Source organism: Emys orbicularis, chromosome 7 (genome assembly GCF_028017835.1).
Source record: "Emys orbicularis isolate rEmyOrb1 chromosome 7, rEmyOrb1.hap1, whole genome shotgun sequence".
Taxonomy (NCBI): domain Eukaryota; kingdom Metazoa; phylum Chordata; order Testudines; family Emydidae; genus Emys; species Emys orbicularis.
This window is the reverse complement of record NC_088689.1, coordinates 113,024,572-113,050,974: the sequence shown is the minus strand read 5'-3', so window position 1 is coordinate 113,050,974 and position 26,403 is coordinate 113,024,572. Positions and strand designations below refer to the sequence as shown.

The following is a 26,403-nucleotide window of genomic DNA, read 5'->3' as shown; positions in this document are numbered from 1 at the left end:
CCCTTAGTTCCCTGCCTAGAAATAGGCTTTGGGAGAATTTGACAGTCACTATAGGATACCAGCAAAGGAATAAATTGGTATTTTTCTAATAATTTTACTTTAGGGTGAGGTTACCTTATATGACTGGGATTAAGTCCACATGGCTATATGAGGTTGTTTGCAGCCTCTCTTATAGGATGCACCTGGGAGGTCCAGGTATCTACCCCAATAGGGCTCATCCATAAAATGAAATGAGTCAATGGATTCTAAGCAGAGACTCAAGTGGGACTCTGTTGAGTGGATGTACTTTTAGAGAACCCTGGGACTAGAATGTTCTTAAAGCTTTCAATGGTATATCAAGTCTTTGGGAACATATTTTATCTGTTTATGCCTTTTCCTTCAGAATCCCATTTATACCCTTGCTAAGCTTGTTTGAGGATCCTATCATATTTTTGTAAGATCCTATCTCTATCCTCTCCTGTAGGGATATCCTAGTTCTAGAATCCAGTCTTGCAAGTACCTATGTAACTGTTTTAACTTTAAACTCCTGAGTAGACTCTGGAAGTTAATAGGACTACTCGTGTGCTTAAAGTTAAGTATCTGCATAAAGGGGGCCCTAATTATGGCTTTAAGCTCTGTGTGGAGCAGGGGTTATTAGAGGAGCACAGACTGAGAAGTTGTAAAGACTATCACACCAACCTGCTTGCTGGTGTATTTCAATAGTAGCAGATGATGCCTGCAAAGCACTCTAGGATCTCTTGGGATGTTATACTTTGTAATTTTCTGTTAAAATAGCAGCACACTGCTGGTCATTTGCTCCTGGTCCCACATCTCCCCAGTGATGCTGTTGATCATCAGTTAACGTTCCACTCAAGCCTGATCAGTAATAACACATGCTGGCGCATTCTCTGGAATTTCACTTGGGTCGCTCAGCAATGAAGTAGGTGCATTCAACCTGCTGAGCAGACATCACTGTTAGAATTGTAAACTCTGAAAGTTTCCAATGTGACTAGTGATTTAACAATTTGAATAAACCCATTTATTGTTTCATATGTTCAAAGGCCAGAAGGGGCCATTGTGATCATCTACTCTGACCTCTTACACAGCACAGGCCAGTGAACTTCCCCAAGATAATTCCTAGAGCAGATCTTTTAAAAATAAATAAAAAACCCCATCGTGTACATTGTATTTTATGACTAAAGCCACAACTTAATGTAAAAAACAAACTTGATTTTTATTTTTTGAGACATTTTTGTAATTACACTTGTCTGATTGGCACCAGCTATTCACAGTACTGTGAGGTGCATAACATTCAGTGTTCTAAAGCTTTTCTATTTACTAACTAGCCTGTTCATAAATATTTTCAAGGAAAGATCTTTATGCCTGGAACTGTCTGGTTAAATTGTATACAGCATAGCTAAATAACCATAATCCATGTTACTGAGAGATCTCCATAAATTCCATTTGATTGCTACTTGTACTGTGTTTTGAAGAAAGAGAATACAGTTCAAAATGAATAGCTAAAACATGCATTCCATATAGTATGAAAACTCTACATCAGAACCTGCTGTTGAAAAATGTTTTAAAATAAAATTCCCTTCTCTATGAGATTGGCCTTCTTTTTTTTTTTTTTTTGCAGGGGAGGAGAAAGGTACATTTATTTATTTATATCTATATTTATATTTAAATCTTTCATCAGCCTGTTAAATTAAATTGGGGTCACTACCCCCCCCCCATCTCTGGCTGAGCAGGAGGCAGTTAAAGATCCCATCATGCTGCTCAAATGGGCCGGGATAAGACCAGTGTCCCAACAACCAGTGTTCCTTCTCTCATAGTCTAGTGTCCCCAGGCTGTGTGAGAATTGGCAGGTTTCAAGAGTTGGTCCATCAAGACATTTTTATCATGGAAAGCAAAATCCTTCTGAACAGGTACAGTGTGGGCAGCAGGAGAGCAAGTTTCCCCTCCCCTCCCACACCCATGTGCCTTGACCCTGACCTCTACGGGTGTGACAGGTTAGTTTAGTCACCATCATGGTCCACTCACTCTTCCATCCCAAGGCTGCCAATAAGTGCGGCTAGTTGTGATGGCAGTTTTTGTGACTTGGATCTATCTGCTGGTGGAAACTAGACTGAGACTTGCCATGTGCATTTTACATGGGTCACCAAAGAGCTGGATTCGAATCACAGGAACAGAGGAATTGCCAGATTCAATCAGATCTGAGTGTAGTATCCTGTCTTGGACAGTGGCTACCACCAGACACTCCAGTGGAAAGTGCAAGAAACTCTACAATAGGTGGCTGTGGAATAATCTGACCCCCAAATTAGGTTTTATCCTGATCCTTAATAGTTAATTTGGTTTTTGTCCTGAAATATGAGGTTAATATCTCTCCCAGAATTTTTATTAGCATTAACTATTATAAGTCTAAATATTCTTATCTTTATGAATGCTCCATCCCTTTTTGAATCTTTCTAAATTCTTAGCCTCAACAATGTCTTATGGTGCCGAGTTCCACAGTCTAATATTATCAGTTTTGAATTTGCCACCTTTCAATTTCATTGACTGTCCCCAAGTATTGTGTTATGAGTCACAAGGAACAGAAACTTGCCAATCTAGAAGTCAACTGCTCTGTCAAGTCCCCCATAACTTTGGGAAGGCGTACTTTTATAGCTTTGATAGCTTTATTTTGCTTATGATGGTGGCCTAAGTCCATGGAGGTGACTGAGGGATCACAAAGCTTTCATTATGCATAGCATTACTGTCCCAGACAACATCAATACTTTTGAGTCTCAGTATTTCCATAGGTCACGTATCCCTGGTCACTGATTGGCCAGCTGCGATGTGGGTTGTAGACGCCAGGATAGACAGGTGGTGTTGGATGAACATAGCTGAACAGGGCATGCTCCTGATTAGGCTCTATCTGTGGGAGGTAAATACGCAGCTTGTCCAGAAGGTGACCTGGCCAGAAGTTATTGTCGTGAGACTTGTAGCTCAGATTAGACCACTTCGCATGCAGACGTCTGAAAAATATGAGCTAAATAATCAATAACATATTTATATAATGCCTTTCACTTAAAGAAATCAAAATGCTCAATTAATTATATTCATTGTCCAGGGATTTCTTTAACCATCACTGAAATGCAGCCAATTGTGGGGTGGAATGTGGCAGCTGTTTAACAGGAACATGGCAGAACAGCTCAGGATAGAAAGTGGCAGAGAGCCACATACTGAAATGAAACCACAGTCATGGGCGGCGGGTATCATAGGCTGGGGGAGGCTGTGCCTCCCCAAACAGCCTGGCATGGCCATGGCCGCGCTCCATCCTCAGCCCCCCTCCTGCAGTTCCCGGCGCTCTGCCCTGGCCTGGGCGGCTTGCCACAGGGACTCGGGGCAGCTGGCGCTGGGGCCACGCTGCCCGCCTAGCACTCGGACCGTGTCACCTGGCCGCCAGAGGCTGGGGGCACTGCGGCCATGCCGCCCAGCGCTCCGGGGCTGGGGCGCTGCGTCTGTGCTGCCCAGTGACCCAGCGCTGGGGTGCTCTGGGCTCCTGTGGGGAAGGGGGAAGGGAGAGGGGACTAGCCTCCCCCAATGGCCGGGTCACCGGCCACCCACGACCACAGTACAAATGCAGGCAAAATTATATTAAATTATATGTATTTATAACCCACCATATGGCCACCCGTATTCTGGTACAAGTGTATCTACATATGAGGTTATACCAGTATACCTACTCTGTAAAACTATATCAGTATAACTGGTAAAACTCTCCCATACTGACAAGGCTTCAGAACTCCAGTAGCTTCTGAATAAAGCTGTGTCTGACTGGTTGTTGGGAAAGAGTGTTCTTGAAGCCAACTTAGCCATTGGTTGCCTCTGCTTCGCTATTGTATATGGAGTAAACCATTCTCTGCACAGACCTTGTTAACTGTTCATAATCCTCAAATGACATCCAGCTGCCTCTGTATGCCTTCTGCTTTCCATGTAGTTGCCCCTTAATCCCTGTACCATGCATTCTAGCAGGGAAGATCAAACAGGAATCATTTCAAACTATGAATACACTTTGTGGTAGAGATCTCAACCAACAGACTAGAAGCTCATTGGGGAAAATTCCCTTATCTTTCTACATGTCTGTAAATTATCAGGTGTATCCATGGAGCTACATAAATAATAATGCAGTGGGGAAAGATGCTGAATAAGTAATTGTACTAGATGTTCCGTTCAGGTTTTCACCATCATCATGGTACATAAGAATACTTAACATCTGTATAGCACTTGGTAAGTTCAAGGCACTGTACAGACATCAATGAAGCAATCCTCCCAATGCCCCGTGAGGTAGGTGGGTAAGTAGCACTAGCCCCTTTGTACAGATGACAACACACATTGACACCAGTGCTACAGTGTCAGTGGAACTGAGAGGAGAATCTGGGTCATTCACTGTCATGAACTTATCAGAGGCTGCCCCCGAATCTATTTCATCCCAATACAGATACACACCATATTGGATGCTGTATCATGTCTCGCCAGAAGGGCCAGCAAAATGGGGTTTGGGCAAAGAGGAATGAATCACAAGATGGCAGCAGGAACGTTTCCACCCATTGGATCTGATTCTTCTCTTACTTACATCCACGTAAATAGTTGACTTCAGTGGAGTTACTCTGAGTTACACTGTTGTCAAACCAGTGACAGTAACAGGCGAATTGGGCATACTGTGTGTGACTTTCCCTTGTGTCTCATGGACACTGGATTACAGGGCCAGCAGGGGAAACTGTATGCTCCATACCTAAAGCAAACATGGTCATCTGCTATAGGGTACACATGCCCTGGAAGAGACACTTGAGCTAGTGAAGGAAAATTCCCACCCCCCACCAAAATCAACAACTTTTGCCTGCTTGTCTAAAAAAAAAAAGCCTGAAGCCTGCCTACTGATGTTATACCAGCATCCCTTTTAATTATTATTAATAAACTAAGACTGGGGCATCATTGTGTTAGCATTTGACATACACCAAGTCTCTGCCGCAAAGATCTTGCACTCTAAATAGACAAAGGGCAAGAAGAGAAACAAAGGAACAGAAAAGTGAAGTGATTTGCTCAAGGTCACACAGCAGATCAGTGGCAGAAATTGGAAAAGACCCTGGTCTCCTGATTTCCAGTCCAGTGTTTCAGCTACTAGGCCATGCTGCTGCTTGGAGATAAGTCACTATAGGTTTATAGCCCACTAAGTGGTCCACTACAGTAGAAACTCTTTGAACAAACCCATTTTTGGCGTTCCTTTTTAATGCATTTCTTAATCCTTGTCTGCTTAAAAGCAGTCGTCTTTGGTGGTGACTCCCATCCATCGTTGTATAGGGACCCCCCGGCTGTCTGATCTTCCGCACATATGCTCCTTCTTTTATTATTTTGTCTCCTGGGTACAGCAGGGCTGTCAGCAAAGAACGCAATAAAAACAAAGCAGTAATAACTATATGGCACATGACCTGCTAAACGTTTTGAATGGATTATGAGCTCAGTGAAGTGAGGGACTAACAGAAATGGTTTGAGTCTGGCGTAGTGCAGGCAGACCCTGTGCAAGCTTAATCTACAGAGCTCTCCCAGTGCTCTTCATTCCTGACCTGCAGCACTCCTGCTATTCCAGTCCTGCCAGTCCATCTCTTGTCTTCACCTGCAGTATCTCTTGCTAGGCTGAGCTGGAATCTCCTAACACCGCTCTACCCTAGGAGCCTCACTCCTGATTTGGAGCACCGCTTGCTAGTCCAATCCTTCCCTAGCGCTCTCAATGTATTTTAATCCTAACCAGCAGCATCCACTGCTAGACCAATCCTGTTGCTATACACGGAACTGCAAATACACCTCATTCTTCACCCATCTACTTTAGCGTCTGTTTCCCACCCATAGGAAATCCTAAAATAAGAGCCATGCATTTGGGCTGGAGGGCAAAGCTTAGCCTGAATTGTTCTGAGGTAGCCCATTTACACCAAGCCTGAGGTTTTGCTTTACCTTTTTCCAGGACCTTTTCGGTAAGTGGAATGTTATATTCTTTGCATAATTTGAGACACTGCAGATAGACCATGTAGCAGGTCCTTCGATGCTGATCAATTATTTCCCCCATTTCACTCTCCATTGTAGATGGCAAGCAATGTTCATCAATGGCCTTGTTTCCAGATCTCACCAGTCGACAGCGTTCCAGCCATTGTATTGGATTGACCTTGGCCTGCAAGTAAAGGGCAGGTCCCCATTAGAGTAGCTGGATAGAACATTTTCATGGCCAAAGGGCTAAATGAATCCCTGGTGTAATTCCACTCACCTCAGTGAAGTTACGCCAGGGATGACTGTGGCTCAGAAGGCACTGTTTGTGTGTACAAATGGAGTACTGTGCATGCAAAATGGGTAACTGTGTTTTCATGAGCACAGGCACTGATTTGTGAATGAAATCCATCTTGTGTAGAGGGCCAGTACAAGGCCCAGGCACACTCATATCCCGCATAAGCCCCATTTCGAGTGGTGCATTAGTTGTCTACACAGCAGTGAATTGCACAAGAGTTTGCACTAGAAAACACTGTAGTTGATTTTTCAGAGATCTTTTGAAAAACTGAGCCTTATAGTTTTGTTCCCCTTGCTCTTGGAATGTCTTTAGCATTAATTTCCATTACAATGTGTGCCCTGGAGATTCATCAAACCCTGGGAGGTGAGATTGTTAGTTTCAGAAGATGCAAATAGCTGGGCCAATGCATCCTGATTTTTTTTTTTAAGAACCTCTCCCAGCAGCAGTGCTACCTAGTGGTTAGAGCACACAGTGGTGGGAGAGAGAACTCCTGAGTTCTATTCCCAACTCTGCTACTGACTCATTGTGAGTCCTGCTGCGGGATATATAGAAAACAAGACAGGACAAAGTGCTTGCAGATATCCCATAGGGATTAATCCTGTTTTGGTGAGCAGATGGAGTAGAAAAGATGACCTTGATGGACTTTCCATTCTGGGGTATGTAAATCACTTATATTTAGCTGTGCCTCTCTTCACCCCTCTGTAAGGAAGGGAATAAAATACCTATACCTCAGAGTGCTGGAGGCAAAATTAATTGTTTATAAAGGGAGAGCGTCAGATAGAAGGTGCTATATACAGAAGGGCAAAAGATTACTAATCAATAATATTCACATTAAAAGCCCTTGTTTTGGTTTGTTTTTTCTAAACTGCTATTTCATCCTCAATCTGTCAGACGCATGGGAAGGCCTGAAATGCAAAGCATAAGTAAATGAATAATTTCTCTGCAGATATGCAGTACCTTCTCCCATCGTTTCCTATCTCTGCATCTCTTCCCAATCTCCTCCATTTCCTCATAGGTTAGAGGTCTGTGATCCGGTTCGGTGTGGATAGGAGGAACTTCTAACAGTGTTAACTTTGCTCCAGGTTCACTAGGAGCTAGTGGCTGTGTCAATTTGGTTTTGCCAGCAGCAGATGCTGGACGACTAACAGTTTTAGAAACAGCTTTTCGGGTGTGAAATCGGGGACATGCTGTAGAATCACAAGAAACAAAGACATTATCTTAGCATGTAGCAGAAAATAAACTTCTGAACTGATCAGAACTCATGAAAGAATGAACAAGGGGCTTTGCTTTCTGTGCAAATTTGAGTTAGCAACAGGCTTAGACCGGAACTCTGGATACCAACAGCCTTGAGCTCTGGATCCAGATTTGTAGCCAGACCTGCATTTTACAGCTTAACCCACCTCTAGTTTGAAATGATTCCTTAAAGCGTTTTATTGAAAAGTCTTGAAAGTAACTAAAGAGTTCCTGGGTTTATGTTGACCCTCCTCCCTCCACCCCCTTTACTAATGATAACACTTGATTCACAGAGCTTTACAAAAGAGGATGTGTCATTATCCACATTTTATACATCGGGAAACTGAGATACAGAGAGGCAGACTGACTTTTACAAGTAAATCTCTGCCAGGGCCAAAATCCAGATCCCCTGATTCCCCATCTCGCCGCTGGACTATGGTACCTTCCACCTTTATTTGAGAGAGAATTTGTTTGACATTAGGTAACATTGATCATACAGCAGTGCTTCCCAAAGTGCCCATTGCAAGGAGGACTAGATGGGGGCAGAGGGAGTGGAGAGACCAGAACTAGCTTGGGGGGTGGGGGAGGAGCAGACGGTGGCAAGAGCTCTCCATTATTCTCCAGACTCTGACTTGCAACTTTCTGTTTGAAAAAAAGAAAGTCTCTCGCTGTTATGGTTTCACCGTCAAAATGTGACCCGAACATAACCAAGGTAGTGGTGTCTGCCTGAAGTAGCAGGGAGCTTGAAACAATAGCGCTGCTGCGTGAGCTGCCTTGTTCGGTTCAGTGGCTGCTTGCTCAGAAGCCAAGGATGATGTTTTAAACGTCAACATCGTTAACCATTTCAAAGCCCGTAAGAAAAGAGAGGGAGGATCATATTATGAGGACTTAAAATAAGGGGAGCCCTTTAATGACACACGGCAGAGTTGGAGAGTGGTGTGGTGTCTGATTTCATTTTCCTGAATGGAAGCTCAACTTGGAAGTGCTTGGCAAATACTGCCTTCTGTCACATTCCTTCAGAATCAGACCTTTGTTTCCCAGCAACGGTGATAGTGATAGGCCCGAACTGGGGGAGAACTAAATTGTAACCCTCCAAATAAGTGTTTGTAGGAAACATCTGAGCACAGGACTTGGTGTGAGGCACCCTGAGTTCTGTTCCCAGCTCCAACACTGACTCACCATTGGGCCTTGGGCAAGTCACTTAACCTCTCTGTGCCTCAGTTTACTCAGCTATACAATACAAATAATGATGCTTACCCCAGTGGGATATTTGTCTTTAATCCTAATACTTTAATAATACTGTGGCCTTCTCTAGTGTCTTTCCTCTGAGGCTCTCAAAGCATTTCAGAAATATCAATTAAGTGCTCTGAGGAATAAGTTAATGTTTGCAGGGTATTTTGAAGCTGTAAAGTGCTACGTATTTCTCAGCACTTCTAGGCATTTCTCCTTTCACCTCTTGACTGGTGAGACTGTAGCATAAGGTAACACGTGTACACGAACAAGCTTTCACGTAGAGATGAGCCAAGGAGGTTGGGTTTTGCAAAACCAGGGGTGGCTTGAATCTTGGGTCCATCCTATCCAAAATCCCAGAGTTTGAGTGGAAGGGCATTTGTGTCAAAGGTTCTAGTTTTCAGCCGTCTGGCTGAAGGGGGCCAAGAATGTCAACCAAATTCTGGAAAGGATATTAAACTTAGGGTTTAAGCAAATCTCTATTAATGACCAGGATGAGACCTAATGTGGGGGCAGATTATTCCACATCTGCTACTGTGGGCATCTTACTCTTCATGTGAAGCATCTGCTGCTGCCCATTGTCGGAGACAGGATGTTGTACTAAATGGACCCAGTGTGGCGATTCCCATGCTCCTAAGAATGAAGAATAATTTTCCTACCGCGAGTTCCTTTTTCTTACCTGTTTTTGCCTCCCCAGGTTGTTTCGTCTGATCTCTCATTGTATCCAGCCATATATTTTGACATTCAACCAGATCGTCACTGGTTATAAAATTCCCACGTTTTGAAGAAGTAAGGAAGATGATCACATCTTCCAGGTCATTGTCACTGATAGGGACTTTGGCCTTTAAAAAGAAAAAAATTCAAATGTGATCATAATAAGATTGAAGGCTGCCATAAAGCCCTTGGGACCAGTTCTGAAGTTGCTCCATGTGCACTACTACCATGGTATTGAAAGATGGTGTAGCCTGCTGGCTGGAGAATCACAGAATCATAGAAATGTAGGGCTGAAGGGATCTCGAGAAATTATCGAGTCCCACTCCCTGTGCTGTGGCAGGACCATATAAACCTAGACCATCCCTGACTTTCCAGTGATGGGATTCTACAACCTCTCTTGAACCCTATTCCAGACATTAACTATTCTTAAAGTTAGAATTTTTTCTCTAATATCAAACCTGAATCTCCCTTGCTGCAGATTAAGCCCATTACCTCTGGGAATTAAGATCCATGGAGTCTACTCCCAGCTTTGCCACTGAGAGGCTGGGTGGCCTTGGACAAGTCACTTTGCATCTTTGGCCTTCAGTTTCAACATCTGTCAAATGAGTATTGTTACTAGACATATTAGAGTAACATCTAATGGCATCAACTGAGATCAAGGCTGTGTTGTGGTAGGCACTGTACACATAAATTGTAAATGACAGTCCACAGACAAAGGGTGGTAGGAGAAATTGAGGTACAAAGAGGTGAAGTGACTTACTCAAGTCACACAGCAGGCCCGCAAGACAGCCAGGAATAGAACTTAGATGTCTGGAGTCCAGTCCAGCACCCTCCCCACTGGACCACATTGCTTCTCCATTCACACACCCCTACCTCACAGCTTGGGTTGTGAGGCTAATTAATGGTCTGTAAAGCATCTTGAGCTCCCTCAGACTGAAGGAACCTATATTATCACTGTTATGGAAACCAACAGCAGATCTGCACATAGGGCAGAATCCGAATTGGCCTGTGAGTTTCTTTTGGACAATGTGGCTGTGGGTTTCGTCCTCAGCTAGGATTCACTCTATCTCTTGGGTCATCTAAATATGCAGCTAAATTCTCTTTCCCTTCTCCCTACAGATTTTCACAGGTTGTGGAGTAAAATCTCTGAAGATTAATTCCCCATAGATCATTTCTAAAATCAGTGTAACCATGGGGAGAGGAGGACCCATTGTTGTGAGATCAGCCCTTCTCGTTGGCTTCAGGGGAGTTACACCAACAGAACTAGGGCAGAATTTCAGCCTTATGTTCTTAACCTGTTTTCTGCATACCCCCTTGATAACTTTAATGAAGTCTGATCTCATGAACTGCTTCTTGTCCTTATCCGCCTTCCTGAATAAGTCCACCATCTTGAGCTTTTGTTTGTGCAGAAGGTTATGCAGGGTGATGAGGGACTGGGGATAGGGAGCGTTGATAATGGGGATGACTCTTCTTCGAGGAGGCAGGTCATGCTTTGGCAGCAGGTTCTGGAAGAGATTGAAGAATAATCATGAGATCAGTTTCATCCTAATGAGAAATTCAATCAGGACATAGAAGTGTGAAGAGTGTAAAGTGATGGAGGATCAGCTGGTATAAATGGGTACAGCTCCATTGACATTAATGGAGTTATATTGATTTACACCAGTAAAAGACCTGGCCCTGGCATGTTCCATACCCCTCAAGATGACCTTATTTTGGATTCAGTCTTTCCTCACCCTGACCAGAGGCCATATAATCCCCTCTGCCTCCATGGTCAGCGGGAACTGGAGTCCAGGAGGCTTTTCCTGGAGACCCACAAGACGGAAGTGCTACCTCTGCAGTACTGTTCCACATTTACCCCTGTCCCCAACACCGCCCAAATCACTCCATGAGGACTATGCATAGTGCAGGCAGTGCTGATGGAAGAGGTAGGGACTGGATGGGAGGGCCAGCAATAGACAACTTTGAACTTCCTGGATGCCCCGAGGTTGTATTGGGGAGGAATTCAGCAGCACCAGCCTGCAGGGTCTTTCACTACAGGGTTTTCACTATAGTTGCATTGCCAGGGCCCAGCATCAGGGGAGCAGGGAGTTAGTACACAGAGGAACTTCAGATGGACTGCTCTGTGCCCTGTCAACCTGCAGCTTTAAGGGATGGAATGTTCAGCTAATTCCAGGAAAGTGCAGCTGTTGCCCCAAAAGGTAGAATTTCAGAGAAACTCCTCCAGTGCAGCCTGGCTCAATTACCTCTTCCTATACAGAAGTAACTAGTCTCCAGGGGAACAATCTGAATAGGTTGGTTGTATAATTATCTCACTTTCTGTAATTTTACTGATGAGAATCTGCAAGGATACGTGACTGATACTAGCACCCATAGAAAGAAAACTTACCTGACTGCCCTCCAATCTCCCTCTGTTTAGCTACAGTTGTTAAATTCAAATGATCAGTGTAATAGTGAGGTGTGACTTCCAAGTGCGGCAGTGCAGTAATTCAAAGGGCAGAGGAATGAGGCATACACTTACTTCAAGATTTCTGGTCGCAGCTAACTGCCTTTCAGCCTTCCTCATTGCTCTGCAGTTTTGTAAGTTTTCCAGGACTCTATCTTCTTGCTCAGTGGTGCAAAGTTTTTGACTTAGCCATTTTTCAACATCCACAAGGCTATCCAGTTGAGACCGGAGCTTTCTCCTTTCCATTATCCAAGCTTCCAGCTTTGGTAGATCATCTCCTGCCTCTGAAGGTTCTTCTGGAGTGTGGGGACAGCTTTCTACCTCAGGGGTCACTTGCCAGGCAGCAGCTTCCTCCTTTGCATCGATGGCAGTGATCTGAATGGGTTTTGAACCATCAGAAGCTGGTCTTACCATTGGAGGTGCGATAATAATGCGACGTCTGGATTTGGGTGGCCCAAATTTACTTGGTTTCACTTTAAAGAAAAACTTTGGATACAAATCTCTGAGTTTGTATTGTTTAAAACAGTGCTGTAAGACAAGTTCCGGCTTGACGCTGGTAGTGTCTTTGAGCAAATCTTCCCCAGTCATGGTGTCCCCTTAACTAAAACCAGATAAATTGTTTCAAAATTCAGTGTGTCAAACTCAATGGTGTTAATTTTGCTTCGAAATATTTGTGGGATCCTTAAAAAAATGACAATGAGCTGAAATCAGATATGACCTTCCAAAGCTAAGATGAAATAATGCATGATACAATAAAAAGGAACCTAGATGGACACTTTTGTGCAGACAGTGCAGACCTCCTTTATAATAAAATATAAGAAATTAATCGTGACATTTACATTTCCCCTTTCAGAGCACTGGACAGGGACTCAGAAGACTTGGGTTCAATTCCTGGCTCTGCCACTGACCTGCTGGATGACACCTGTAAAATGGGGATAATGATACTGAACTACTTGTAAAGCACTTTGAGATCTATGAATGAAAAGTGCAATGTGAAAGCTTCGTATTATAACTATTTCATCACAAGAGAGGTTGGGGAGGAGTGTCAATATGAAGTTAGAAATGGGCTAGTCTTGTATTATTCGGTAGTTTTGGTCCAGTAAAAGACAGTAAAAAACACAATAATTCATCACACAACAGGCTTCTGAACTCTGGGATCTCTCTAGTCCTCATTTGTGTTTATTAGTATTCACAAAGTATAGGGCATGACATCACAACCCTGGAAGAGGCTCAGATTATCATGCTAATTTTCTAGTGCTTCATATTGCTTTAGAACAAGTGTAAGTGGTAGCATCCGTCTTATTTGATATGTATGCATGCGTTTCCTGCAGCCATCAGCAAAATGAAATTTGCTTCATTTTATAAAATATTTAGCCGCTACCTCAAGAACCAGACCAGCCAGTTCCGTGTTCCTAATGCCAAGCTGACAACCTCAAGATGATGCTGGAATTTTTTAAAACGCTTGACTGGAGAGCAGGCATTACTATGCTGAGGCTGGAGTGAATGACAGCTGCTAAAGTCCCTGCTGTAGCCATCAGACCCAGCGTCTCAAGCTAAACTGTCTCAGCAGAGTCAAGCCAAAGTGGACCGGGTCTTAGCGAGTAGGGGCTGGTAATGGGCGTGGCGCTGGCACCTTTCCTTCCCATGCAGCTGCAAAACAGCAGAGACTTCCAGGCTGCCAGGCCAGAGTCCTGTCCTACCTGGCTGCTCCCGGAACAGGCTGGCCAAGTCTACACCCAGCTCTACCGCGCCGGCCCGTGGCAGGGGGGGGCCCACAAGGCTGCCCCGGAGCTCAGGTAGCTGCGGCTGCCCCCCTCAGGGGCACGGGACGGGACGGGAGGCAGGAGCAGGCACCCGCCCCGGCTACTCTCACTTGCATTTCCGCTGGTGCAGAGCCTGAGAAGTGTTGCAGTTTGGAGACCATAGCAACGGCCCCGCGTCCTGGCTCCTGATTGGCTGAGGAGGGATCGGCCTGGATGTTGTGTGAGCGACAAGTCACACACTTGCTGGTCGGCCACGCGTCCACCTCCCCTGCCCCTGAGCTGGCTGGGAGCAGCCGGTGCCCGGGGCAGGGCACAGAGGGACTCCGCTGCCTGGGAACCCTCAGTTTAACCCCCCCATGGCCATGGTGAAGGGACCCCTGATTGCTGTGAGGCCTCAGGTTCTACGCTCCCTGTCTGCATGTAGAGGTTTGTGTGCCTTGATTATAATGACCGAGGAGCACATAGTCCAGGGGTAGGCAACCTATGGCACGCGTGCCGAAGGCGGCACGTGAGCTGATTTTCAGTGGCACTCACAGTGCCCGGGTCCTGGCCACCGGTCCGGGGGGGCTCTGCATTTTAATTTAATTTTAAATGAAGTTTATTAAACATTTTAAAAACCTTATTTGCTTTACATACAACCATAGTTTAGTTATATATTATAGACTTATAGAAAGAGACCTTCTAAAAACGTTAAAATGTATTACTGGCACGTGAAACCTTAAATTAGAGTGAATAAATGAAGACTCGGCACATCGCTTCTGAAAGGTTGCCAACCCCTGACATAGTCAAAGGCTTTTCCCAGCAGCGGGCTTTGGCATTTTATTAATATCTATAATGCATAGCTTCTCCACCAAGCCCCCATGGCAGCCAAAGAGGAGGGGGCAGTCCCTGCCATTGCAAACAGTTGTTTTCACTTCATGCTGTACTCTTCTAGTGAAGGGGGAAAACAAATCTCCAGTACATGTTAATTTAATGACCAAGTCTGAATGGGTGATTCATTCATTGCCTGTGTAAGGCCTCTCAACGGATGCTAAATCTGCTAACTTTATGGACCAAATACCTACTATAATTTTATTGTATGTATTGCTGGGCTCTGTTAGTCAGGTTTTTAAGGTCCCCATCTCCAGAACATTTGGGCACCAGAATCCCTTTGAATAGAAATATTTTATTGCTATGTTGTTGTTTTAAAGAGTTAGTTGTAACCTTTAAAAGAGCCCCACATTTTTCATATTATATTCTTCTTAAAATATCCCCCACTTAAATATTAATCCTGCTTTTCTTGACATTGTACCTTCATGTAATATGAAGGTACAAGCACTCAGATATTGCAAAAACTACTCAATAAAACAATTACCAAGTATGCAACAGATGTGGAAGTCTGGAGAGGTGGTTAAAGCAGGGGACCAGGAGTCAGCAAAAAGAGGATTCCATTCTGTTGTACATTAAGGAGTCATGCTATGGCCTTGGGTAAATCATTAAGGGCTTGATTTTCTGATGTGCTGAGCATCTCAATTCCCACTGAAGTCAGTGGGAGCTGCATGTGTCCGGCACCTTTGAAAGTCAGAACATTAACCTCTCTCCATCTCATTCTTTCCATCTGTAAAATGGGTCAAAATACACACCCAGTTTGAGATGCATAGATTAAAGCTGCACTGTATGTATAGTTCATTAGGTGCTTCACAGGGTGAAGGCATTATGGATTAGAGTCAAATGCAGAGCTTCAACCCGGTCCTTGCCCCAACCGTTACATGTTGTTTACATGCTTTTGTAATTATAGATGCATCTTTAGGACCTGTTTGACTCCTTTAAATATGGCAAATATGAATTCAGAACCAAGGATTTTACAGCTGCTCAGGTGTTAAAAAAAATCTTATTGAAAAATAAGGCTCATTAACCAATATCCCACTAGGTTGGGCCCCACTGAAGTCTTGTTCTGGACCTGATTTTGTGAAGTGTTTGACTTCAGCGGGAGTTAATTAGTGCTCCGATTTCTGCAGGATCAGGCCCACAGTATGCTAAAAGAAAGGCACTACCTGGATGGTAGCAAGAAATGCTGAAAACTAGTCTAGAGAGTTAATCGCTAGTGAGCAGTAAAAACAAAACAATTATCAAAGGAAGAGTAGTTAGCAGGGCTGTAAGAATGCACAGGTGTCAAAGTCCTGCTCAACATGAATACAAACCGGTAATAGTCACAAGTCAGCTGCAGGAAGCTCTTTAAAAGTTAGCAAGTTAGGGTCTGATCTGGCAAACATAACACCAAGCCTAGTGCATACTTCCGTGAATAGTCCTGTTACAGTCAATGAGGTTATTCAGTAGTAAAGCAGAAGTGAACTGATCTAAAATCCATTGGTCTTTCCTTTAACTCCAGTGAACACTGGATTAGACGAGGGGTGGGTAAACTATGGCCCGCGGGCCAGATCAAGCCCGCCAGCCATTTTAAGCCGGCCCTCGAGCTCCCGCTGGGGATTGGGGTCTGGTGCTTGCCCTGCTCCGGTGCTCCAGCCAGGGAGCAGGGTCAGGGGCCGCTCCACGCTGCTCCTGGAAGCAGCAGCATGGCCCCGCTCCTATGTGTAGGGGCAGCCAGGGGGCTCCGCTCTGCATGTTGCCTCTGCCCCAAGCGCCGCCCCCGCAGTTCCAATTGGCCGGGAGCTGCAGGGGCGGCGCCTGCGGATGGGGCAGCGCACAGAGCCGCCTGGCCGCAGCTCCGCGTAGGAGCCGGAGTGGGGACATGGCCGCTGCTTCCAGGAGCCGCTTAGGGTAAGTGCTGCCCGGAGTTTGTACCCCTGAGCCTCTCCCCGCACCCCAACCCCCTGCCCCAGCCCTGATCCCCCTCCTGCCCTCCAAACCCCTCGATCCCAGCCTGGAGCACCCTCCTGCACCTCAAACGCCTCATCCCCAACCCCACCCCAGAGCCTGCACCCCCAGCTGTAGCCTGCGCCCCTTCCCGCACCGTACTCCCCAGCCCGGAGCCCCCTCCTGCACCCTGAACTCCTTATTCTGGCCGCCCCCTGAGCCCTCATCCCCTCCCGCACCCCAACCCCAATTTTGTGAGCATTCATGGCCCACCATACAATTTCTATTCCCAGATGTGGCCCTCAGGCCAAAAAATTTGCTCATCTCTGGATTAGACCCTAAACTAGTAGCTTCTACAGGATCAGGCCCTTAGTTTGCAAAGTTAGCAGTGGGAGTTTGTGTTCTAAGGACCTGCCCTCTTCTCTTCTGGGATCATTTGACTTGATTACTCACGAGTAGTCAAACAAAGGGAGTTGGATGTTTCCGTCCCATCACTAGATAGAAGGTCAGAAGCAATACTTAACTGGCAAAAGAAATAATTGATAACACTTGGATTTCTATGGTAAGGTAGCAAGGTATTAGTTAGTTAGGTGAAAGTATGATATCACTTTAGTTTTTGCAGCACTGAGGAATGGCCAACTATTAAAATAACTTATTTAAAATTTATTTTAAAATATCAATGTTTATCTTTTAATTACAATGATAATGTGGGTTTGAAAACATGTAAAACACAATCAAATATTGGAATTAAGCACTCAATGATCAGAACTACAAATGTGTAAAGAGAATATAGGATGTTTCCATTTCATGTGTACACATAGCCAAGAGCAAGGTGGTAAGTACCAAAAAGTGAAGCTATATAAAAACATATCTGCATTTTTCAATTAAGACTCATTTTTTCATGGTTTTCCCAGAGCCATGCTTGGTATGTATTTAACTTGTGATCTTGTGGATGTACCTGAAAGAGAAGGAAGGCATTAGAACTAATGTTTTTAATAAAAATGTCTTCTATAAAAAAAATCTCTTGCAGTACTGAAATAACTGCCTGGAATATCTCCACCCCCAGCTTGGAGCCTACTTTATAGTTTAGGGTTATTACAGCATGCTGATACAAAAAAAGACCTAAACATGCATGTTCCTGAAATGCGGGAATAAATACTGATCACACATGAAACATCACTTGCATCAACTGAGAAGGCAAGTCACACAATAACCTTGCTAAGTGGAGTACAGCTGCTGTTTGCAACAATCTGTAAACAAGAGAAGAGCCTAGTGAGGATTTTGGGTTGCAGTAGAGGGAGGAGGAGAGGCAAGTCAGAGCAGATCCTATGCTCTTGCAGACAAATAAAATAGGGGGTACCCTGACACATCACAAAGACCACTACCATTACCAGGATGGGGAAGAGAAATCTCACAACCGATCCAAGAAACGTAAAAGAAAATTAAAGGGGGTGATTGTTGTGTCAGACTGACAACATCCTGTAATATCCTGGATAAACCTTATGGAATTAAGCTAAACTTTACTGAATAAGACTGAATACCTTTTGGAGTCCATTAAAAATTAAAATGTATGGACCTTCTCTAGTAGGAGGAAGATGCTAATGTATTTCCTTCATTATCAGCCCTTTGAAGCTACTCCCCGCAGGGCCGAATTTCCAATTAGGCACAGTAGGCATGTAGCTAGGGGCACTGGCGTTCTAGGGGAGCCTTACCTCTCTAAAACTGTGTGCAACAGAAAGGTCAGCTGTAGGCAGGGGGGCGCTGAAGATGCTGTGCCTAGGGGTGCGTAAGATATAAATCCAGCCCTGACTCCCCCGGGAGAAGTATGCATATACTAATTCAAACTTGATTTTCCATGGATGAAAAGGACGAAGTGTTTCTAGATAAATATCCTGTTTATAAACTGGCTCACAGCCTTCTTCATGATTCAGCAAAAGGACAGGATCTCTAGTCCGTGAAGGGCCCCAATCCTCAGAGGAGTGGAAGGACTTGGCCTACTGAGGCCCTTCATGATCAGGTTCGTCACAGCTTCAGCTCAAAGAGCACACAATCACAAAAGAAATCCTTTTGATGGGGTTTGGAAGGTCTACTCCAGCCAAAGCCCATGTTAGTGTTGGCGTGGTCTGTGGTAAGCCTATTAGCGTGCATGTAGGTTCTTGTGTGGTCTTTAATGTTTTCTCTATAGTGCTTTTAGTTTAAGAAAAAAAATAAGCTTGCACAGAACTGTGTGGTAACTTATAACTACTGACAAACACTCTGTTATCAGTCTCTGAAGAAGAAGCAAGCAGGCGTGCTTGGGCAGCCTGCCTCTGCTGGCAATAACACAGTGAAAGGCAGGGAACTGTGCAGCCTGGAAATACTCTGGTCAGAAGAGAGAGAGAGATGCAGGTTTCCATCCAAGACAGGCAATGGCTGGGAAGCTGGAAGCCTGAGTAGTGGGTGCCCTTGCTGGACCACTGAGGGGTAATACAGGTGCAGTTGCCCTGAACTGAGACAACTGTTGCTAGCCTTTAGGTGCCTCCTTGCACACCCAGGCACAATTGTAGGACTAGCTCTTGGGGCTATTCACATCAATATGGATTTGCAGGATCAGGCCCATAAACAATACAGTCCATGAACACTTCTTAATTAAAGTTGACAGATTATTTCTACTCTATTTTATTTTTAATCCACATGATTATATAGGGCTTGATCCAAGGTCTAACGAAGTCAGTGGAACCCAATGCGTTCAATGAGTGTTGGATCAGGACCCTAGAGAATGACAGCATCACTTACCTCCTTCCATTCATTGACACAGAATATTCTATACGAATCATTGCCATACTTTCCAATCCCATGCAGCTCAATAGGATACCTCCATTGCTTGGTCAGATACTCATCTAGAGAATATAACCCCATACTAACATGTAGAGAAATGTGCCACAGAAAATATTACAAGAAAACATTGGTACTCACTGCAGAACTGGAAAAATCCTGATTTTTACATTAAAACATCCAAATCCCCAGTTTAAAGTCTTTTAAATGCTACAATTTGAACTAAATGTATTACATTAGTAACAGGTGAAAAAGGAATTATTTCTAAGCAAATCTCACTGTGGAAGACAGCTTTAAATGACTACATAGAAAAATCTACACAGTAATGTTTTTATTTTAAACATTAAAATACAGAAAATACTGTACTATCTCATTGCAAAACATATCAACCTTGTTGATACACCTCTCCCCTGATATAACGCGGCCCGATATAACATGAATTCAGATATAATGCAGTAAAGCAGCGATCCGGGGGGGCGGGGATGCGCACTCCGGTGGATCAAAGCAAGTTCGATATAACGCGGTTTCACCTATAACGCGGTAAGATTTTTTGGCTCCCGAGGACAGCGTTATATTGGGGTAGAGGTGTACTAATGTGGTTTTTAATTCTGATAGTCATCTCAAACCAAGGGCCTGCTCCTCCATTACACAGGTTGTTCTATCTTTGGAACACTGAAGGAAAATCACAGAGCTGGAGTTTATAATGCCACTTTCTTACTGACATCAGTTTAGATCGTTCTACAGACATATTCAAAAGAAGCTACCTGAAAATTTGATAATGGTCTTCGCTCTGAGTTCATAGAGGCCAAGAGGTTTAAGCAACTCTGACATTTCTTTCCAGTCTGCAGTTCTTGCTACCTCAGGGGAAGGATATTTCTCCAGAAACTCCCAGAGCACAGGTATTGCCATCTTACCTAGGCAGAGATAATAGGTTGTGAACAGAAAGGCTGTACAGTAACTTCCCCTGTGTGACTATCCGAAGTGTGCATTCTGAATGTTGTTGATGAGGAAGATGCAAATTATTTAAACTTGTTTATACTAATATACCTTAGATAGTATTAGTTTATTTAATCCTTTCAATATTGTAATGAAAAACTTAGAAGCTAAGGCCCTGATCTTTCAACAACAACAATCCCTAACAGCCACATCAGATCCAAATTCAGCATTTACATAAGCCGATGCAACTCACACAGACCATGAAACTTGTATGTAGAGGTTAAGCTTCATATCATATATCTATTTACCTGAGGTCTTATTGAGAAATATGGTTGCAATGAGGAGCTTCCACGGATCATGGAAGAGTGTTTCTTGGACCAAATTAAATGGAGACCGAGGAGGAGTCCATTTCCTGAAGGCCTTCCTTCTTGGTGGGCTTGGAGCTACACACACACAAAGATAATATGCGAAACTTTACTGAGCAGTAAAAGGTTGATTTCTCCCTCCGCCAATCTTTTAAGAGACATTGGAGCAGACTCACCCCCATGCTCCCACTAGCGCATGGAGGGAGGGTAGAGAGTTTATTACTCTTGTGTTATGACACTGCAGGGGCCAGTGGGGCCCTGGCACAGGCTAGCCTAGCCCCGGTGGGCTGCCCTAATTTGCTCCTGTATTTCTATGGGTGCAGAATTGCCAGGACAAAGGTCTGCCCAAGCCATACTCACCCTCGTTCCATCCCCAGAATGCCTCCTGCACCCAGGGTCACTCTGGAGATAGTACAGAACTAGCCTGACATCTGGATGTAGAGGTTCCCTGTAACTGGGGCTGTTCTCTGGGGAGAAGGAGCCTTACAGCTACCATAAATTCCCACTGCATCAACTAAGTACAGAGCAGGCAGCAGATGTGTGGGCTTCACCGCTGATACAGAATAACAGCCTTAATGGGTAAAAAGGTAGCTCATTCTCAGAGCCCATTCAATCTGCAGCTTCTCTGCTGAAATAGTCACCAAGAATGCCAGTTAATGCAAAATGTGATGGTGGTCTGTGCAATATGGACACCTGTCTGCTAGGTTTAAAGTGAGACAACAAAAATCCTCTCACGTAGGCCACAATGCAGCCATCAGGTGGTGGTACCTCTCAGATTAGTAATGACCAGGTATGGATTTGAGCTACTGATATAAAAGTGAAAGGCTCCATACCCCATTACTAATCTCTTGAGCCTTTCAATCCCCCCAAAACACAGCTTTCTTTCCTATAGAGAATACTATACCTTCTTTACTGTATTTACTAGAAAAATATGGACTGGTTTTCCTTCTCTCTACTTGTGTTCTTGGGACATAGTCTTCTAAAAAGAAAAAAAATACCTGTATGTAAATGAGAATTAGTTCCACTCTGATATCTATTAATATTTCAGCATCTGTTAAAAAAAATAATCTTCAAATGACAAACCCTTAAGAAAAGTAGTCATATCTCAGTGAGTCAATGGATGCTGCACAGGTATAATTGAGGGCAGAATCAATGAACTATTATACTAACCTCAGAATGAAGTTAAACAAGGTTAGTTGTATATCTTGAATCAAAACCTGGCCACTTTTGCAGTAACTTAAGAAGTTAATTGACATATGGAGAGTAGTGATCATTGCTACATTAAATCAGAGAAAGTGATGGTGTGATTTCTAATTGTGAATAAATCCACTTCCTTGGCTTGAACTGGTTGGTTCATAGCACTTAGCTACTATAATATCTGATGCTCTGTATGGTAAATATGATAAACAGATTAGACAGACTCCAAGCAAGGAGATTTAGAAAGTTCTAACCCAGGGGTAGGCAACCTATGGGACGCGTGCCGAAGGAGGTACACGAGCTGATTTTCAGTGGCACGCACACTGCCCGGGTCCTGGCCACCGGTCTGGGGGGCTCTGCATTTTAATTTAAATTTTAAATGAAGCTTCTTAAACATTTTAAAAACCTTATTTACTTTACATACAACAATAGTTTAGTTATATATTATAGACTTATAGAAAGAGACCTTCTAAAAACTTTAAAATGTATGACTGGCACGCGAAACCTTAAATTAGAGTGAATAAATGAAGACTCGGCACATCACTTCTGAAAGGTTGCCGACCCCTGTTCTAACCATACCAGTCATGGAGTAGGCAGGCCTGAAACACTCCTTTTTTGTAATTAGTTTGGAAGTATCCCTGATGGAATTTTAGAAGAGTGCTCTGCTCTGAAATGTATATACCTTGCAGAATTTTCACTGATGTAAAGCTTTTCTTGTCACAAGGCTGTGAAATGCTAATGTGTGTTTCAGTGCCAGGTTTGAAATCCTGGTTACCCGAATGCACCCAATCCTTCTCTTTCGCAAACGCACCCAATCCTTCTCTTTCTGCAATGTTCTTGTCAGATTTCGTAGCAGCTGCATCATCAGAACTCTTCTCTGCATGTCCTAATTGTCCCATGGTTCTTGACTTTGTTTCTGAGAGAGCAGTTACTGGTCCAAGATGCATCTCTGATTGTGATCCTGAAGTCATTATTTCATCCTCTGAAAGTGTGTTTGCTTTTCCAGTATCTGTGGGGTTTAAGTTCTGATTGTCTATTCTGCCTCTATCAGAAACACAAACATCTTTCTTTTGCCGGATTTTTTTGATTTGGCTGCCCTCAGCCTCTTGATTATTACATGATGCTTTTCTCTGCCTTTTATTTTGGCTGTGATCTGGATTCCTCTTTTCTGAGCCCTTTCTAGCTTTCTTAATTTGAGCCCTTCTTCCAACTGCTCCTTTTTCTTTGGCCTTTATGCAACAGTCCTTTGGCTTAATGTCTTTAATGATCAAGTCCCCCCTGCCTTGCAGATGGATGGAAATGTTTTCTAGCTGTTCATTACTGGTCTGCAACTCCAAAACTTTAAGTTCTTCTTTACTACTTTGCACACTAAGATCTTGCGCTTTACTGTTACATTCTTTATTCTGTAATCTTGGTCCCACAGCTTCTGCACCGAATCTTTTGGCTCTTGATCGAGTTTTGCTCTGAACAGGAGCAGTAAAGTCAAAATCTTCTGGTTTAAGAACAGTCTCTCCATTTTTACTAAAATATGCCACAAGTGCACGTTTGGATCTTAACTTTGCTCCTTGAGGACTATGAAATGAAAGAAAGTTAAATGATCAGTGGTTATAGTTTTCATTCCTTGCTCTTAAAACAAAACAAACAAAACTGCACCTCACATTTCTGGGGGGGGGGGAGGGAGGGAAATCAGCCAAAAATGTTACTTGCATTTTCCAAAAAATAATCTAGCTCAATATTTTTTTTAAAAAAGGCTGAATAAATACCTTTTAGACAAGCCTTCTATTAATATTTGATCAAAAATGTTCATACAAAGAACTAATTTGCAAGTAATAATACTTTATACTTTCATTTAAGTATATTAAAGTATTTTACAGCCTCATGCTACCCTTATGAGGCATATAAATATTTTTATTTACAGATTTCCATATTATTAGTACCAAGAAGTTAAAAGACTTGCCCTAAGTCAGATTCAAAGGCTCCTGAAATCAACAGGAGTCTATGGACTTGGAGTGGGTTTTGGATCAGTCCCAGACTAAATCTGTGTGAGGACTGGAACAGAACAAGGACACTTGACTCCTAGACTCTGTAACACTTACTCTCCACTAAGCAACCAGTAGAATAAGTCTATGTGACATACACTGCTTTTACTTACTATACAGATTTAATTTCAAGAGTTGCATCAAATATTACCTGATGAAATAAACATCGTATTTCCCTGCAGTTTTGCCTGACTGTCGTTGCTTTGTGATCTTCTCCCATCCACCTGGAATGTTTTTGAGACATCTAGAAGCCACTTCTGACACAGCAGCTACATCTTCTTTGCACTGGAGTGTGTTTTCTGCTATGGTCTCAGTACCTTCAATCTGTAGACCAAAATATTCTCTTGTCTCTATCACTAATTCTTTCCCCTCTTCTTTTGTTTTCTTTCCAATTTGCATGTCACTTTTGTCACTGAAAGTAAATGTAAAATAAAATGATAGAAATAGACCTGTTTGGAACTATTCATAACTACAATATTTCAAGACCTGCAGAGATTTTGGAGAAAAAAATTAACTGAAAATATGAAGGTATTAGCTGGCCTGTTGCAAATATTTGTGCACTGTTATGTGTGAGACCTTGCCTCTTGTTCATTGGGACAGTAGATGCTGGGAGAGCTATGGAAACAGCATGATCAGCCTCTCTCCCATGTGGAACAAAAATATTTGTAATCTATACTATGTTTACATATTGGACTTCAAGTTAACATGAGGAGTGCATTGTCTTGTATTTCAGCAATAACCATACAGAGGATCATAGTCTGGAATACAAATGTGTGACTTTGCATTGTATATAACAGGGATCGGCAGCCTTTGGCACGCGGCCCATCAGGGAAAGCCACTGGTGGGCTGGGATGGTTTGTTTACCTGGAGCGTCCGCAGGTTCGGCCGATCGCAGCTACCACTGGCCGCGGTTCGCCGTCCCCAGCCAATGGGGGCTGCTGGAAGCGGCGGCCAGCACATCCCTTGGCCCACGCCGCTTCCCGTAGCCCCCATTGGCCGGGGACGGCAAACTGCGGCCAGCGGGAGCTGTGATCGGCCAAACCTGCGATGCTACAGGTAAACAAACTGTCCTGACCTGCCAGAGGCTTTCCCTGACGGGCTGAGTGCCAAAGGTTGCTGATCCCTGGTATATAATCTTGTGCCATAAACAAACCACAGTAGGATGTTAGTCTTTAAACGTAAGCTTCCAAGTGCATTTTTCATATTCTTTATTTCTTTGAAACATAAATGGTCATCTTAATTAGAGCCCATATAAGTAACATACGCATTACTGGGGCTGCCAGTTGGCAGGTTTTGAACTGCCCTGGCTGATGTTTGTACTGTACTGCCTTGCCAGTTTAATGTTTATATGTCTGGGGCCACTTAAGTGTTATGATTGCTAAATCTGTGCAACATATCAGAAAATGACTCCACAGCAGTACGTCTCAGAACCTTATACCTGTTCTAATCCTAGCCCAGGGCCCTCAGCCAGCTGAAACCCAGCCCAGTGCTCATCAGTGGCAGCAGGGATATAACTCAGATCCTCCTGTTCCAGGTCCCGCCGTTCAAGCTAAATGAGAATCTCCCGGAGTGCAGCACCATAGAGCGTATGACACATAGCTGAGCAGTTCCAGTCCCAGCTGTCAATGGCGCTCTCTAGGCAGAGGCTTTGTGGCCAGCACACAACAGCCCAAGAGCCAAGCTGGCAAGGAACTAAACAGGGCCCAGAGCGACCGACATACCCACGCAGAACTGGGTTTCACATACCGCACTATGCCCCGTGACGTCATCAGAATGTGACATAATCGCGCACTGTGACATCACCGCACTATGTCCTGTGACGTCACCACAGTGTGGCATCACCGCACTATGCTACAGGACCCCACGTTATGGAGACGGACCAATCTGCGGGAACAGACCGCGGCCTAGCCCTTCTGAAAGGTCTCTTGACCTCCTGTTGCTATAGTAACTTTACCTGCCCTCTTCTTGCCCCCGTACTTCCGGAGCCGCCATACTGAAGCGCCTCCCATGTCACGTGAGGGTGTACGCCATTCCTGCCCGCACTGCGCATGCGCTTACGCATACCTAGCACCCACCCACAGAGCTTCTCGCCAATATACGATCCCGCCAAGGGCGCGCAGAGAACAGCCCCGACACAGAACAGTCCGCCTCTTGCGCATGCGTATTCCAAGCACAGTCCCATAGAGAGCTTCACGCTTGCGCAGTACTTTTCCCCCTTGCGCAAGCGCAGTGCCCATGGGACGCAGCGTTCGTGGCGCATGCGCAATCCTGATTCAACGTTTCCCTTTCCACCTCCTCGCGTCGTGCCGGTTGATTCCAAGCAAAGGGCTTTGGGGTTAGTGCGCATGCGCGTTGCCTGGGGAGGTTGGGGGAGCTTTAATCTTGTGTAAATAAACAAACAGCAGCCAGGGAAGGGGGAAAGTCAGGGCAGCGCCAGCGGTGCCGCGAGACAGCAGAGGGGGCTGAGAGAGGCAGGCAGGCAGGCAGTAACACGGGCACACACAGGCGGGGCGGGGCAAAGCAGGGCAGGGTAGGGTAGGGTGAGGGGAAGAAGCGGTAGTTAGGGGTAGATGGGACAAGG

General features: G+C 44.3%; 2 protein-coding genes across 2 annotated transcripts; both read right to left on the bottom strand.

The window, feature by feature from the left end:
* Positions 1-2,749: 2,749 nt before the first annotated feature.
* EFCAB12 (EF-hand calcium binding domain 12) lies at positions 2,750-12,503 on the bottom strand. Its single transcript, XM_065408762.1, has 8 exons — positions 11,991-12,503; positions 10,783-10,977; positions 9,438-9,600; positions 7,253-7,482; positions 5,971-6,184; positions 5,230-5,395; positions 3,894-3,989; positions 2,750-2,996 (listed from the first exon to the last, which is right to left on the bottom strand). The coding sequence occupies exons 1-8, from the start codon at positions 12,501-12,503 to the stop codon at positions 2,750-2,752; spliced, it is 1,824 nt and encodes a 607-aa protein (XP_065264834.1).
* Positions 12,504-17,351: 4,848 nt separating this feature from the next.
* On the bottom strand, positions 17,352-26,169 carry MBD4 (methyl-CpG binding domain 4, DNA glycosylase). Its single transcript, XM_065407415.1, is given in 10 exon segments — positions 17,352-17,429; positions 19,247-19,350; positions 20,050-20,199; positions 20,530-20,664; positions 21,491-21,565; positions 22,466-23,355; positions 23,974-24,234; positions 25,887-26,035; positions 26,037-26,066; positions 26,068-26,169. Coding segments are annotated over 10 exon segments (1,974 nt in total).
* Positions 26,170-26,403: the final 234 nt, after the last annotated feature.

Excerpts from the sequence above, each read along its gene's own strand:
- EFCAB12 (XM_065408762.1), bottom strand. The coding sequence starts at position 12,503 with ATGACTGGGGAAGATTTGCTCAAAGACACTACCAGCGTCAAGCCGGAA. Across the intron at positions 5,396-5,970 it reads CGAAAAGGTCCTGGAAAAAG|CCCTGCTGTACCCAGGAGAC; the intron begins GTAAAGCAAAAC and ends CTTTGCTGACAG. Across the intron at positions 3,990-5,229 it reads AAAAGGAACGCCAAAAATGG|AATGCATGGTACAGGGATTA; the intron begins GTTTGTTCAAAG and ends CTTCCCTGCTAG.